The sequence below is a fragment of the Aythya marila genome, assembly GCF_965140915.1.
Source record: "Aythya marila genome assembly, contig: HAP1_HAP1_SCAFFOLD_408, whole genome shotgun sequence".
NCBI lineage: Eukaryota > Metazoa > Chordata > Aves > Anseriformes > Anatidae > Aythya > Aythya marila.
Window position 1 is genome coordinate 53,062 of NW_028137614.1, and position 15,468 is coordinate 68,529.

At 43.0% G+C, this 15,468-nt stretch overlaps 1 protein-coding gene across 1 annotated transcript; it reads left to right on the forward strand.

Annotated features, from left to right (window-relative positions):
- Window positions 1-5,601: 5,601 nt before the first annotated feature.
- On the forward strand, window positions 5,602-8,840 carry LOC309890683 (zinc finger CCCH domain-containing protein 11A-like; the record flags this gene model as incomplete). Its single annotated transcript, XM_082785108.1, is given in 7 exon segments — window positions 5,602-5,655; window positions 5,856-5,975; window positions 6,755-6,878; window positions 7,309-7,419; window positions 7,422-7,511; window positions 8,103-8,222; window positions 8,760-8,840. Coding segments are annotated over 7 exon segments (700 nt in total), but the record flags the coding sequence as incomplete, so codon positions are not given.
- Between the last annotated feature and the right edge of the window lie 6,628 nt (window positions 8,841-15,468).

The window sequence follows — 15,468 nt, forward strand, 5'->3', positions numbered from 1 at the left end:
CTGCATCCTGGCTGCCAGGCCAGGATCTAAATCCGATGGTGCTGTTGGTAAACTGAAGCTCAGGAAGCGCTTCTGGGTTTTTTTGTCCTTCCATGTGAATTTTTACCCTGTGAAGATGGTGTATTAAGCTATTTTCGTAACAACAAATAGGTTTAAAAGCAGTTTCAGTTTAACATCTACACACTTGGGTGTTATTAACAGAGCTTTGTATACTGGGCTGGTGCTTGGTAGGAGAGAAAACATCAATCTTACCTGGGAAACCTGGACCCCCTCAGCTACATACTGCTATGGGGAAACTCAGATGTAAGAACACACTTAAATAACACCTCACCAGAGCTGTTGTGCTCCTGACCACCAAAGGCACCTTTTTCCAACACCGTCGTACTGGAAGTTGATGCAGCTGGTTCCATCCGTAACGTGTGACTGTACAGTGCTGTAAAAGAACTATTTTTTCACAGCTTTGGAGAAAGTGAAGCAGAGAAAACCACGCATAACCACTGATACCTGGACCCCAAACTGCCACAGACTGACGGTGATGCCCACTGGATATCTCCTGATACCCTGCTGCCTTCTGACTGCTCCAGCAGAAGTCCTGTTTTAATTAGCCAGCAGGTCCCTCTGAGGGAGGGACTTTGCTAAAACTCCTGCCGTAGGAAGTATCCTACGGGAGCCAAGTTGCTAAACTGATGTGTGGTTTTCCCTTAACCCCCTCACCCCTGACTTTCCAGCTCCTGACAGCACTGCCAACGTGTGCAGTGTCACCGTGTGCCAACTAGGTGCCAGCTGCCATGGTTTATATATTGTAAAATTAGTGATTTGGGACTCGTGAGCACTGAGGAGAGGCTAGCAATTGCTTAAGAGCTTTCCTTGTGTCGCTCTGGGGCAGGGAGATGGGTGAAACATCTTAGGCTTGAAAGTGATTCCCTGCAGAGTGACGTGCTCAGATCTGCACAACAGATCTGTCGTTTTGGTCACCTTATTAGATCCCTGCTTGAGAGGTTGCTTGCAAGAATCAATTCCTCTTCACCTTGATGTGTCAAGCTAAAGACAAATCTGTGCCGAAGCACTGTTTGATCAGATGAGTGCCTCAGTTCAGGATTGTTCTTTGACAGCTACAGAAACAGCAGGACGATCAGCGCCTTCAGGAACAGATGAATTTGATCTTGAGGCTGTCGTAAAACAGGTCCCTGAAGTCTGAAGACTCTTCAAATAGTTTGGGCCAGCAAGGAGCAGCTGTACATGGCAGCTGCGGTAACTCGGTGCTCCGAGTCTCAGAGAGCGTGTTGACAGGTGACCCCCAGCTGGCTGCTGGAGGAAGCTGAGGCAGCATTCATCTCTAACCTTTGCCTTCTTGGCTGGCATCTTTGCACTCCTGCTGTCAGTGGGTGTTGAGTGTCCTTCCCGGCAGCCTCAGAACGTGTCCTCAGATGTAGGCAGCGTTTAGCAGCTAGAATTCCCTCAAATAGAAAGAGTACAAATGATGCGTTTTCTGCTTTTGCTTTGGAACTCTTAGCTTGAGGTTTTCCTGCAGGCCATGAGGTTTCTTGCAGCAGCAGGGATGAGTTGTGTTAGCAAGAGGCTGTTCTGTGCTTCGACTGTGGGAAGATGAATGGTTACGTGTGCACCGTTAAATATAACTTGACACCTAGCACACCGCACTTGCAGCCTGTGGGGTGCTTTAACAAGCAGGTAAATCAGCAGAGGCTGTTTTGCAGCCGGGGTGATGCTGGGTGATTAAAAAGCAGGGGCAGAACAAGGAGTTTCTAGTGTTTGTTCTTGCTTGTCATCCGACTCTCCACTTCCACTGTTCTTTAAAAAAAAACAAAAACAAACAAACAAACAAACAAACAAACAAAAAAAAACAAGCAAGGGGTAAGCATCTTAATATCTTTATTATAAATGGAAGGCACAAAAGAGGCCAGCAACAGAGACTGTCCAAGAGAAATGCTTTGTGCTTTATAAACAAACAAGGAAGTACCCTTAGGTGGGTGTGATAATCCTCCTCTAATGCGTTTTTGGGGTGCAAAAATAGATTTGTTCCTTTCTTGCTCTTCTCTGCAGGACAAAGGCAGAATAGGCACTGCAAAGTTAGACCAGGGAGGTCAGTTTGTTCTGTACTGAGAAAGACAAGCCTGTAAAACAAACTAGACAGATTTTCTTTGTGCTATTCATCTTCCTTCAGCAAAGGCAAAGCTTATGACACTTGTTGGTGTGTATTTCCAGACCCCCAGCTACTGGCACTGTAGCGCATCTCTAATTCTTTGGTACAAAAGGTTCAAAATCTCTTAATGCAAAAATTTTACCAGCACCCTGGAGCAAAAAAAAAGAAATCTAAAACCCTTACCAACTTCTATTACAGACCTGCTGAGTGCACCAGAGTTACTCATTTTTATTCAGGCTTTCAGGGGCAACTTCAGTTGGTTTAGCGCTTGGATTGCTCTGTTAGCAGATGTCAGTTTAAAAAAAAAAAAGCTTTTGAGGTCCTTTTTAAAATGAGACTGCGTTTTTGGAATTTAATCCTTGGTTTTGCTTTCTTCCCATTCCTTAGACCAGATCCATTCAGATTCTGAACAGCGTTCCCGGTGTGTTCAGGAAAATGGAAGGCAACAAGCAAAATGATGAGCTCCTTGGGCAGTCAAAAGAGCTAAATCTGGAGAGTGTTTTGAGTCAAACTTCCATGCTAAGGAGCACCAGTAATTGTTAGAAGTAGCTGCAGAGGAACCTGCATGGCACTGGGTGTGTTTCTGAAGGTGCTAAAGGTCCGAAGTGACGATTCCTATCCATACTAAAGAAGAGAAGGAAACCTTGCACTTAACTACTGTTTTTATTCCCTTTGTCCAGCAGTCAAAAGCAGTAACTAATATGAGAACCCAACTTTTCCTCTCTTTATTTTAGATTTGGGAAAATTCCCTGCCAAAACAATATTTCCTGGAAAATTCACTAGTGTTTGTGTGAGTAAAAGCTTCCAACCTTTTATTATTAATTTGTAAGAACTATTTCATCCACTTTTGTCCAGAAGAGTCAGAAATAATTTACACAGAAATGTGCAGCGTTTTAATGAAAGGATTCAGAATCACTCTAAGTTGAACTGGTTGCAGGTTTTGTGACATTTGGTGTCTTTAAAAAAAAAAAAATCAAAATTTCTGACTTCATATCAGAAAAAAAGAAAAAAAAATGCTTGTGGCGAAATAAAATCTGTTGCAGCTCTGCTCATCGAAAACTCATTGGCTGTTAAATTGGACCTAAGTCGTCTTCTCTAACCTTTCATGATCCTGCAGCAATGGATGATGATGGATATATGGATTAGGGAACAGCACGTGATGGCAAACCTGTGGTATTTGCTACTGTACTGGGTCTGGCTGGAATGTTTACTTTCCCTGCAGCAGCCCATACAGTGCCGTACTCTGTACTTGTAGCTGGAACAGCAGTGTTATCACACCAGTGTTGTGTCTACTGCTGAGCAGCAGTGGCACAGCATTGGGCCTTTCTCTAACCCTCCTAGGGGGTGGGCAAAAAGGTGAGGAGAGAAACATCACTAGGGCAGCTGACCTAAACCAATCAAAGGGATATTCCATACCATGTGATGTCCCACTCAGCAATAAAAGGTGGAAACAGGAAGAAGAGGGGAGGGGTGGGCTCTCGTTGGGAAAACGTCGGTCCTCCTCTCGAACACCGGCTGCGTGCGTTGAGGCCTTGCTTCAAGGACGTGGTCAATCATGGCTCATTTGTGGGAAGTAGAGAGTAATTTCTTTCCTCTGCACTTCCATATAGCCTTCATTTATTTTGTTTGTTTGTTTTCCTCCCTTCTTTTTATTTTTCCTTTTCCCCTCCCTTTTCCCCTTTCCCTTTTTATTTCCCCTTAGTTAAATTGTTTAGTTCATGGTAGTCTTTATTTAATTATTATAATTTTTCCCCTTTAATTAAATTATCCTTATCTCAACCCGTGAGTTGTTCTTTGCTTTACTTCTCCCCCTCCTCATCTAAAGGAGGGGGAGTGAGAGAGCGGTTGTGGGGTTTAGCTGCCCAGCACGGTAAAACCACCACAGCTACAGCGCAGAAAGAAAAACCAAATTGCTTCCAAAAAATCAAAGTAATTCAAAATCCTTGGTATCATGCAGCCGTGCCACTGGCAAAGTGAGCATTCCCCTGCCTCTCAAAGCTTGCTGTACCCTTGATCTGCTGTCTTGCTGCTGTTAATTGATTGCAACTCTACATGTCTGATCAGGGCTACGAGTTGTTCTCGATATGGAGATCATACAACATCTACTGTGCACGCTTGTGTGTATAGATATGTTTATCCTGTATGCATGTACACCCGTATGCATGTTTGTGTGCTGGCCCCCAGATCCCTCATGTTACAAAGCATCGGCCTCGAAGGCATACTCATCAAAATCTTTTGTAGAGCCTCCATTTTTTTCTAGTTCCCTCAAAATGAGAGAATTTTTACGCGCTCTCTGTGTCGAAAAGGCAAAAATTCTGATTTTCACTGTCGCTCTCGCTAACTTTCTCTCACTCCCTCCTCGTGTGTGTATAAACACAGATGTGTGTATGCGTATGCACATCTGTGGATTTAGATGCACTGGTATGTTTTTTGCTGTACAGGTAATAAAGACGGGGAAAGGTTTTTGTGTTTTCTTAATAGGTGAAGAAATCTTGAAGACCAGAGATTGGAACATGCTGAATTTTAAATTAAAAAAAAAAAAAAAAAAAAAAAAGTTAAATTGTCCGGCTGTGGAAGATGGAGCCTCATTTTTGCAGCCACTTTGAATCACGAGTTCATCTCTAAATGCGCTGGTTTTTTTTGTTTTTGTTTTGTTTTGGTTTTTGTTTTTTATTTTTTTGAAGAGCTAACTAACCGTGGCTGCATCCAGTCTGAGAGAGCATTCAAATGGACTTGCTTCCTCTCTTAGTTATAAGCTGTTTAAAAGCGCATCCTATGTTTGAATTGTGGATGAGAGGTTCCCTTGGCAAAGTGAGGAGGAAAATTCTTCCTACCCCTTTATTATTAATTCACGGATTCAGTCTTGGTTCGGCCTACAGGAGCAGTTAACTGGAAGCCTTTGAAGATCGATAACTTTGCTGAGGTTTTCCAGGTAGGTGAAATCGAAGACCCACAGGGCCTGGAACGTGCTGTTTAATGCGTCCTAACTGTGTTCTAGAGAAGTTATTTGTAGCCATAGTTGATTACTGACTTGCATGTATCATCAGGTGGTTTTTTAAGGAGTGACTCCGTTTTCAGGCTTCCAGATGTGCTCCAGGTCATATTATTGAGGATGTGGAAGAGAACGCTTGCTGACAAAGCTCCTGGCAGCTTTACAGAACTTTAATATTTAGTTAGTTCATGTAACAGCTGATTTCAAGGCTTTGCTCTCTTTGAGAGACTGATAACTTGATTTGATTAACTGAAGAAAGCTGGAAAAATGTTCGTTCCTCATTATTTTTCACTTGTTACTTTCTTTCGGGTTACTTTTAAAAAGAAGATTTCACTGATCACAAGCCAGTAGAAGACTTTCAGCCCAAGCAAGGGTGAAGACAGCTCTCTCCAAGAGCAGAGGAAGTCCCTGTGGAGAGAACCCGAGCTTGTTAGCAGAACTCGTCGGCATGTCTAAACAAGGAGACGATTGCTACTTCTATTTCTATTCTACCTGTAGCAAGGTATGGCTGGCATTCCTTTGCTTTGCTTTTTTTCCCCCTTTTTTTCAGGAAGGAGTAGATTAGGAGGAGGAAGCACACTGGTCTTTGGTTAACTTGAGAACCAGATAGATTGTGAATTCAGTTGTAGCACCATTAGGCAGCAGCATGGCCATTTTTGAGGCTGTACTCTATTTTCCTTGTTGGTTTCCTTTTGGTTCCAGGGAGACAAATGTGCCTACCGCCACTGCGAAGCTGCTCTGGGCAATGAGACGGTCTGCAAGCTGTGGCAGGAGGGTCGTTGTTTCAGGAATGTCTGCCGATTCAGACACATGGAAATTGACGTGAGTGCCTAACAATGTGTTCTCAAAATAAATCCACAAAAGCATTTTTCAGTGCCGTAGGTGTACTGATTGTGCTTTTGCAGGATAGATTTGTTTGCTTCAAAATCATACTGGTTTCTGTTACCAAGAGAGGGGGTGGGAGGAAGCAGAGGGAAATAAAATCAATGCCTTAGGTATGTCTTAGCAAGATATTTGTTTATTTTTTTTTATTAGATGCTGACAGTTTTCTCAAGAGATGCAGAATAGCTGTTAAATAGACTGCTAAAACCTGCTGGAGCAGGGGGGTAATAAACAGGCTGTTCTATCCTCATGGGAGCAGGCTTGATAATGAACTATCAGGTGTCTTCTGACCCACAGTCCTTCAGATAACGCTGTTGTAGCTGCCTGGGGTAGGAAGTGGGGAAAGTTAAAGGTGCAGCAGAACTAAGTCTCCAAGAAGTAGTTCTAGACAGGGTTAACCTAGGCAATTTCAGATGTTCTTTTTCCCTCTGAATAATCCTAGTATAATCCTAGGTGTATTAGTTTAAGCCACCCTCAACTGATGTCTGAGAGTGCCTGTCTTCTCAAACTGAGTGATGACCAAACTAAATGTGCATAGTGGTTACAGCTTATGCAAACTTTGTGAATATGCCCAGAAATACTACACTTAACTGAGAAACTGACCTTTGGAATGATGTTTCAGCACTGTGTTGTGACAGCTGTCACGATCTGGAGCTGTGCATCTCTTTGCAAGCCTCAGGTGCATGTTATCACGAGCTTTTCTTTCTTTCTGTCTTCAGAAAAAGCGCAGTGAGATTCCTTGCTACTGGGAGAACCAGCCGGGAGGCTGTCAGAAAGCCAACTGTGCTTTTCATCATGCAAAGGGACGTTACATCGATGGACAATTCTTACCACCAAGCAAGAGTGAGTTTAGGTCCTTTTTCTTTAAGCGCTGAAGAATTAATTTTGAGTAGTACTTAGTGGGTGCCAATCCTGTAGGGGGCGTCAGGTAACTGTTCATTTGTGAGGGCAGGAAAAGGTCTGCAGTCATAGGTGTACTGCACCGAGTGTACTGCTGGTGTTTGTTTTCTGCTTTCGTGCTCAGCTTCTCTTTGCTTTGTGTGATGTTTGCCTTGCAGTTTGCTTCCTGTTGTTTCCTCTTTTGCTGGGTGGTAGGGAGATGTGTTGTTGTTGGAAGGGAAATCATTGTTCACGGTGTAAGCAGTGATGGGATGGGCAAAAGGAGATGCTGAATTCGTTGTCTGTGCGGGTTATCTGCCTTTGCTACCATCTCTTTGCATTGTGGTCAAAGTTTTAAACTGCCATATTACCGATGATCCTCCTCTTCCTCTAGCTACACTGCCAAGTCCGCCTGAGTCCGCGGACGATGATCTGAAAGTGGCTCAGATGTCACTGCAGCAAAACAAACTTTCTGTCCAGTCAAATCCCTCTCCACAGCTAAGGGGGTGACGAAAGTGGAAAACTCTGAAAATGTCCCAAGCCCTACACACCCTCCAGTTGTAATCAATGCTGCAGATGATGATGAAGATGATGATGGTGAGCATGTTTTGGTTCTTGGAAGGAATTTGTGCTGTAAATGAATGTGTAAATCTTTGGTTCTTGGAAGGAATTTGTGCTGTAAATGAATGTGTTAAATCTTTGGTTCTTGGAAGGAATCTTTGCTGTAAATGAATGTATAAATCACAGATGACCTGAGGTCTGACTAGCGATAGGGCAGGCAGTCTGGCCAGGTCACTGGTGGCTTTGTCTGGCAGTCAGTGGACAGAAGCTGAAACGTTGGAGGAAAGCTTAGAACCACTCCTGGCTTTAGCTGGTCTTTTGTGTAAAGTTCTATGTGAAACTAGGAAGGAAATTTCTTTTTTCTGTCTGAAGAGCAATGTGTTGTGTAGTAGTTAAAGCTGCAAAGAGAATCTAGAGTCCTAGATGTTTTGTCCTAGTGTATTCTACTTAGGAGTTCATCAGGTCAGTGTAGCTGTTTAAAAACAAACAAACAAACAAACAACAAAAAAAAAAACAAAACAGCAACAAAGTTTTTTATATGAACCATGGGCTGAAGTGTCACTGCATGAGCTACGTAATCATGACCAACCTGGTCTATGCATAACTGAATCGATTTTTCCCCTTCAGACCAACTTTCTGAGGAAGGAGAAGAAACTAAAACTCCCGTCCAGCATCCAGCTGCGGAAGGCAAAAATGGATTACGGGTGATTTCCACTCGGAAAGGCAGTTCTATTACTACTAAACAAGGTATGCCAGCACCTTAGTAGGATAAATCAGAAGAACTTGACAGTTAAGTCAAAAGCAGCGTGGTGTAAAAACACAACAAAATGTAGGGGTGCTGAATGGAGTCGGTTATTTCCATGATCTCATTTCTGCCATTAATACCATCATGTGCCCATTGGGTCAGAAAGGTGAACTCCTTTTCTTTACTTTTGGAGAACAAAACAGGGCCACAGCATGGAGTTTAAATGGCTGCACGTGCAGCCTTGCAACCACTGTTGATAAGCCATATCTAACGATAGAGGGATCTAATATCGTGTAAATGGATTAAAATATGGATCTAATATTGTGTAAATGGATTAAAATTAAAACTACATTTTGAACCCTGAAGGATGAAAGGAGGGGCAAAATGCCATTGGTTCTATGGCTCTTTCACTTGTGAGGAGTGTTGACAGGCTTTATTCGAAATACTTCAGAAAGTTCCTGAGCGCTAAGAAGCCTGAGGACCTGTGGTCCTCAGTGAGTGCCTCTAAGCCTGTCTCATGAACTGTTTCCTGTTTTCAGAGGGCAATCTGAATTTTGGAATAAAAACACTTGAGGAAATCAAATGGCAGAAGATGAAGGAAAAAAATAAGAGACACGGTGGTGAGTTAATATTGCCTACTTTCTTATCCTGTTCACGGCAGGTGATGGTGACTGGGAGCTGCTTGAGGGACAGACTTCCATTTTTAGCTGGGGGCATAAAGCAACCTGATTCTCAGCCAGCTGGTATTCTAAATGGGAGTTCAAAGGGCAATCAGAGGCAAATTAGTCACCTCTCTTCTTTACATGCTCTGCCTGCTGTATTTTTGACAGTAACAAATCATTTAAAGTTTTTTGTTCTTTGTGATAGTTTTTTATGTTGGGTAAACTTCCTTACGTTTTGGTTGCTCTGAACAGAAGGTTCTTCAAGATCTTCTCTTCGTCCCGTTGATTCTATGATTTTTCCTGCTCCAGAAGAGGAAAATGTCCGGACAGTGGTGAGAACTGTGACAGTGTCTTCCAAGAAAGGTAATAATGAATGCTTTTGTTTTGATTTCATTACTCCTAAACTGGAGGGTTAAGCAATAATTAAAACAATTCACCCATGTTAGCCTTCTGGTGCTGCCTTCTGTTCAAAACGTGCTTTTATGCTTAAAGTCCCTGGTTGTACTGGAAAGATTTGGTGCTCAGGTTAAGTGCAGTGGCAGGAGAAAAAAAAAAAGTGTCAGTATGCCAATAGGGGGGTAACTGAAAAACAGAAGAGTAACGAGAAGAGCGAGCTGTAGGAGCCAGTGCTATATAAGAAGCAATTTCTGAAGCATTAAAGAGGCGTACAGTGGCAGGTGTGGACACAGTATGACAGGAGTTTGTGTATAAATTGTTTAGAGCTGTGCAAATGCCTTTTAAAGGGAAAAAAGTGTGGAAGTACTTTTACTCGTAGACATTCACCTTAGAAAGGAATATTTCTCAGCATTTGCACCTAAGAATATTCTGCTTGCTTATGCAGCTTTGTTCTGCACAAAGTATAGGTGTCAAGCAGACTCAGATTCACTCTCTACTATCTCAGCTGGAATTTGAAGCAAGCACTGAGACTATTAATATTTTTTTTCCATGTTAATTATAGTTAAAATATGAGTTTGTGTGGTTTAGCTGTCAAAACAGTGTCTGACTAGGGTTTTTTGGACATGGGCTAACAGGATAATATTTCTGTTGGCTACTGGTTTCTGTGAAATAGAAAAAAAAATTCCCTTTTGTTTTAGGGGAGGAACCTGTGGTTCGAGTAGATCTTGCTGATAGACAAGGAAAACGGAAAGCCTCCGTGGGTGAGAACTTTTTACGAGCTGTTACATAGGTGCTGCCTTCTATATATGACTGCATTAAAGAGTATTTGTGATGTATGAAAGGAAAATACATTGCAGTGGAGATCTGTGTTGACGGCAGAAACGGAAAAAAAAAAAAAAAATCATTTAGCAGCTGAAAGGCAATTCTATGAAAATATGCTTGAAAAAGAGAAGCTTATTGTTGACTGTTCTCAAACCTTCCTGCAAAGAAAAGTTCTTACAATATTCCTTGTTTTCTCTGAAGATGATGTAGGCAGCCTTCCAGTGAAGCGCAGCCTTGCTGAAAGGCTGGGGAAGAAGGTAGAGGCTCCGGGAAATGCTGACAAAGCACCCAAGAGAGAGACAGGTACTAAACGGGCATCTGGATTGGATTCCTGGGTTTCGTATTTAGTCTTTCTGTTTGTCCTTTTCCAGTGATGTTTCTTTTTGCATGTTGGCTGAGGTCGTAATCACTGGGATTCAAAGTTACCTTTCCTGTCTTGTTTTGAAATGTGAACCTGAAGTTGACATTATGCAGCCTCCCTAATTCGTTCTTTTTCTGTTTTGCAGTTCGAGTTCCCAAGTCTCTGAAGGACAGGCTGGGATTACCTCCTAAACAGACCAGTACTGAGAGAGGTAACAGCTAGATATTAAATATGCTTTCTCCTCCTTCCTTTCCATGAACTTGGACTGCTTTCATACATCCCTACAAACTAATTTAAACGAAAACAAAGAACTGACGCCTCTTGCTTGAGTGCTGAAGCTCTTCTGACAGCCACTATCAGAACTCTGGCTCTAGGTGTGTGTTTATTTTCTACTTGTGCCTTGTCGAGGTTTTTAGCTGCTTCTGTGAACCGTTACGTACAATTAGAATAGAACCACTGCCAGGAGCAGGAATTTGAAATGCAGTCTGAAAAAGTAATAAAGTAAAGCAGCATTTCTGTGTAGCAGTTCTCTCTGGATAGGGCTGGTCTTCAAAATACAAGTGGCTCAGAGGAGGAGGAGAATGTTGTTCTAAGGATATTGTTCTAAGATGCATTATTGGGAACGCTCAAGATGAGTTTTCCTTAGTGCTCTGACAAATTTTGGAGACTTAAAATATTGCTGGACTCTCTTTAAATGTTGGTGCTTCTCCTCATTTCTTGATGATGACAGGGAAGGCTGCCAAGCCGATGGGAGAGATCCATGTGAAAACACTGGAGGAAATCCGTCGTGAGAAAGCTCTTCAGAGATGCGAAACTCAAGCCAAAGCCGAGGCTGAAGGGCACGGTAAAACTGAAGATTCCAGCGCAGGGGCAAGAGCTGCTCGTGCAGGTCGCATCCAAACTTTCTCTGAAGCCTTGTCTGAAAAAAAGAATAATCGCTTGGTAGAAGAGAAGAAAAAAGCAGGAGAATGCCATAGCAAGAGCGAAATTCAGGGTGAGTCCAAGAAGCAGCTCGCTCTGTCCGGGCCCAGCAAAGGGCAGGCGAAGGAGCCGGCAGGAAAAGTCAAGCCAGAAGGAGAAGTGCGTGTTAAAACCTTGGAAGAAATAAAGCGTGAGAAAGCTCTGCGGATGCAGCAGAGTGAAGGAGATGTGCCAGCTCCCTCAGCACAACCCGGACCTGCCCCAGCAGAGCAGAAATCTTTATGGAGCACAAAACTAACAGGTAATAAGATGCTTTAATGCCTGCCCCAGTGAGGTGCTTCCCATATTGAGCAAGTTCAGTTTGCTCAGGATCTGCTTCATGGATAAATGCTGAATGGCTTGCACATTGTAGCCTTTCTCTCTCTCTCTCTCATGGGACACAAGGAAATAAATGCACAAAGGAAACAAGTACCCAGCTTTCTTTATTTCTGCCGTTGACAACACTTTTTTTTGTCTTTTTTTAAAGCACCTGAAAAAGAAGAAAAGAAGGCAGTGGAATTGAACCGGCCTTTTCCTAAACTTTCCTCTGGACCTGATGTACAGGTGAGTCCTCTGTGAAGACACACATACATTTGTACAATTTCTGATAATTCTGACAAGTTTTGTTACTCACCGTGTGCCACCCTCTTGAGTGTGTTCTTACCCTTCAGCAGCTGGTAGGAGCTGCAGTGCAGTCTAAATCCTATCACCAGCAGCATTTCCAGACAACTCTGTAATCCTCAAACTTGGAATCAGTCTGTTTATACCACAGCAACAAAGAAACCCTGTTAGCACCAGCTGAAATCTACAGTTAACGTGGAGGGAATTCTTTTTGTTCTTACTGACTTGATCTGTCAGACATGAAGGATTTAATACAGAAGGCCAGAGTTCTGTGTTCAAGGAAATCAGTCTGTCAGTGGATACTGTATAGGGGAACTTGTATGACTTTCTGCTGCTTAAAAAGAATGTGATAAATAGATGTACAGCAGAACACCCTAGCTGTTTAAAGAAGCTTGCTATAGTGGATATTGCAGATATGTGAGACTGCGTCCATAGTAAAGCATGGCTCTTGTTACAGGCAGAATTTTATGGAAAAAAAACAAACAAACAAAAAAAAAAAAAAAAAACAACAGTAACCTGAACGAGATTAATATGCTGTTCCACATCAAGACCATTTTGGAGGGATTGCTGATCAGATTTTCTTAACGAAATCTCCACGGATTTTTTTTTTTTTTTTTTGTCCTATTCATGCACTACTTTTCTTTCCTTCTAGCCCACTCAGCAGAGTGGAACTCGTAAATGTCCAGAGAAGAGCTTTGAAGAGAGACGGTGGGAGAAGTGGCAACAGAGAGAACAACAAGAGAAGCTTCGGCAGGAGGAAGCTGCTGTCAAATCTACTGCTGGCTTCTTTAATACTGAACCAGCAGGGAAAGTGGCAGCTCAATTTCAGGGCCAGGAAGCTAAAAGTAAGTGTTGAAGGTTAAGAGTTACTTAGGTTGTCTTCTGAAATACAGACAGAAGATGACAATTCTCATGCTGTAACTCTGGCTGGGTGCATTTTGCCACGCAGTGCTACGAAGCGAAGGGTGTACTTTCTTTTTCTTAGTTTGCTTCTTTTCCTGCCAGCCAGATGTTAGGTAAGGAACGGGAGACTAGAAAATGACACTACAAATGTGGACTTTGTAGAACAACTTAACTGTGGGACATCACTGCAAGGGAGAGGAAGCTGGTACAACAGTTGCATACACTCTTGTCCTACTATAACTGCTGCTTTTTCCTTTCCTAGTGGGAGCAGGACTTTAAATATAAAAGCTGTCTATATTTGTGAACCTAGCTTGCACTTAGGATTGCTATGTGTCTGAGGTTTCCCTTGTCCTGGATTATTATTTACTATAGCTCTTCGGTTTCTTTGTTCCTTTGTATGGATTGTTGGTAGACAGAGTTTACTATGTGGAAAAGATTCCTGAGAATCCAGGCAATGGCGGTGTAATTGTGCTGGCCAAATGCATTTAACTGTGTAGAAGGACTGTGGAAATGATTAAGAGAACCTGGATTTTTCCTGAGGCAGAGCAAGACTGTATCAGTTCTCTCTTCCTTTTACTCTAGCCAACTTTATGACATCTGCGAAGCCTTCGCGTGGGAAAGTCACTTTCCCCAAGAAGAAGGCACTGAAACGTAAGGCACCTGGGAGTTATCCCTCTGCCATAGCAGCTGTGGAACTACAGACTGCCTTTGATGCTGACATGATGGGACCTCCAGCCAGAAAAGCAGCCATGGTAAGGCCAGGGGCTAATGCAGCGATGGATCCCTTGTTAAATTTCTACCCTCCTCTATTTGAAAAGGTGGAAAACTCAAACGTTCTGCAGGCCTTCTGTTTCCTTTGAAATCCAGTAGCTGTCTCCAGGATGCTTGTAGAACCCTTCTGTATTTATGAGATGAATGGCACTCTTTAACCGGTACTCTGATGCTGTGATTTCTCTGGTGTGGGGGATTTTGTCCATTAATGCCATGTTCTTAAAAGACACCAGATCATGAGTAACCTCCAGGTGAATGTGAACTTTCTTCAGGAGCACCTTGGTTTTGTATTTTGGCCACGGCTCCGCAATGCCAGAGGAGAAGCAGTGTGGAGGAAAAAGCTATTAAGGAATCTTTTACCCATGTGTCATAAATACTGTTTTGCTGCTTTCTAGGGTGTTTCAGACGTGCCGGAGCACGTCCCAGCCATCAGACTTGAAGAAAATCCCCAAAACAGGTGACAACCCCAACTTGTTCTTTTTCTTAATCAGTGTATATCCCCAGGGAAACATAAGTTCTGTCACATGTGGGAAAAAATGAGGGTTCTGAGATAATTGAAGCCAAAATCCATCAAAGGAATAAGTCACCTGAAACCACTTTCTAGCAGCTAGCAGGATTGCTTAATTAGGCTTTCTTGAAATGCTGCAAGTCAGCACAGCTTTCCGGTGACTTCTTGGGTTGTCTGAATACCTGAACGAGGATGAGGTGAAGTTCTACTTCCTCGTGAGGTGATAGATGATGAGTAGTGTCCTCTGCCTTTTGGTCCTCAAGAATGCCACCTCAACTCCAGGTGCCCTGGCTTCACAGATAAACCCCCAGACTGAAAAATGTACCTGGTAACACATCGGGCTCTAAATGTAGCCCTGGGTTGATTGATAACAATCCCTGTGTAAGATTGAAGCGTAGGAGGGCTTGCCTACAGTTTTAAGAGCCAGTTTGCAGGAAAGGGATTTCCCGTTAAGAAATGGCATATCCTGATTGTTCTTTCTTGCTCTCCCAAGACCTGAAGTGCATCTTGGAAGCCCGGAAAGATTTGAGGAGCAGATGGAGATGGATCTCGAGACCTCGACCTCAGCTTCTTCCCAGCCAGAAGAGGCACGGACACGCCGGCTGAGTTCCACAGGGAACGCGCCCTTATCTGCGGATGAAGATTTTGAGAAGCTACTTTGGGAAATCTCAGGAGGCAGACTGGAAGCCGAAATCGACTTAGACCCAGGGAAGGACGAGGATGACCTCCTCCTTGAACTCTCCGAGATGATTGGCAGTTGAACTGCGTAGTCCTAGGGTATAATTAAAAAAAAAAATAAAAATTAAAACTGTTCTTCTTGTTGGATACCCCGAGGTGATCCTTTTTCTAACTGAGGCTTTGCAATGAGACTTAAAGCACAGTCCGAAGTGGTAGAAATTGGCAGGATCTGCGCTCAGTTGTCCTAAATTTCCCTGCTGGTCAGAGTTAAGGTCTTGTGCATGCATTCTGTAACTATAGGTGGTTACCTTCGATATCAAGAGGACAAAGCACTTCTTTTGGCACAGAAAGATCTCCATTGGCACGCCATGGTGGCTGCAAATCGATCTTCTGATGGAGCGATGCTCTGAAGGCTTAAATGTAAAGCTTCTTCCTTCCTCCGCCCTTGGCACAACTCGATGTTGGGCACATTGTGAAGCTTCGGTGTTCTGATTTCTCGGACAGTTGATAGCCAAATCCTGGAGTTACTATGTCAACTCTTGACTTTTACTCGTGTATGCCATTGT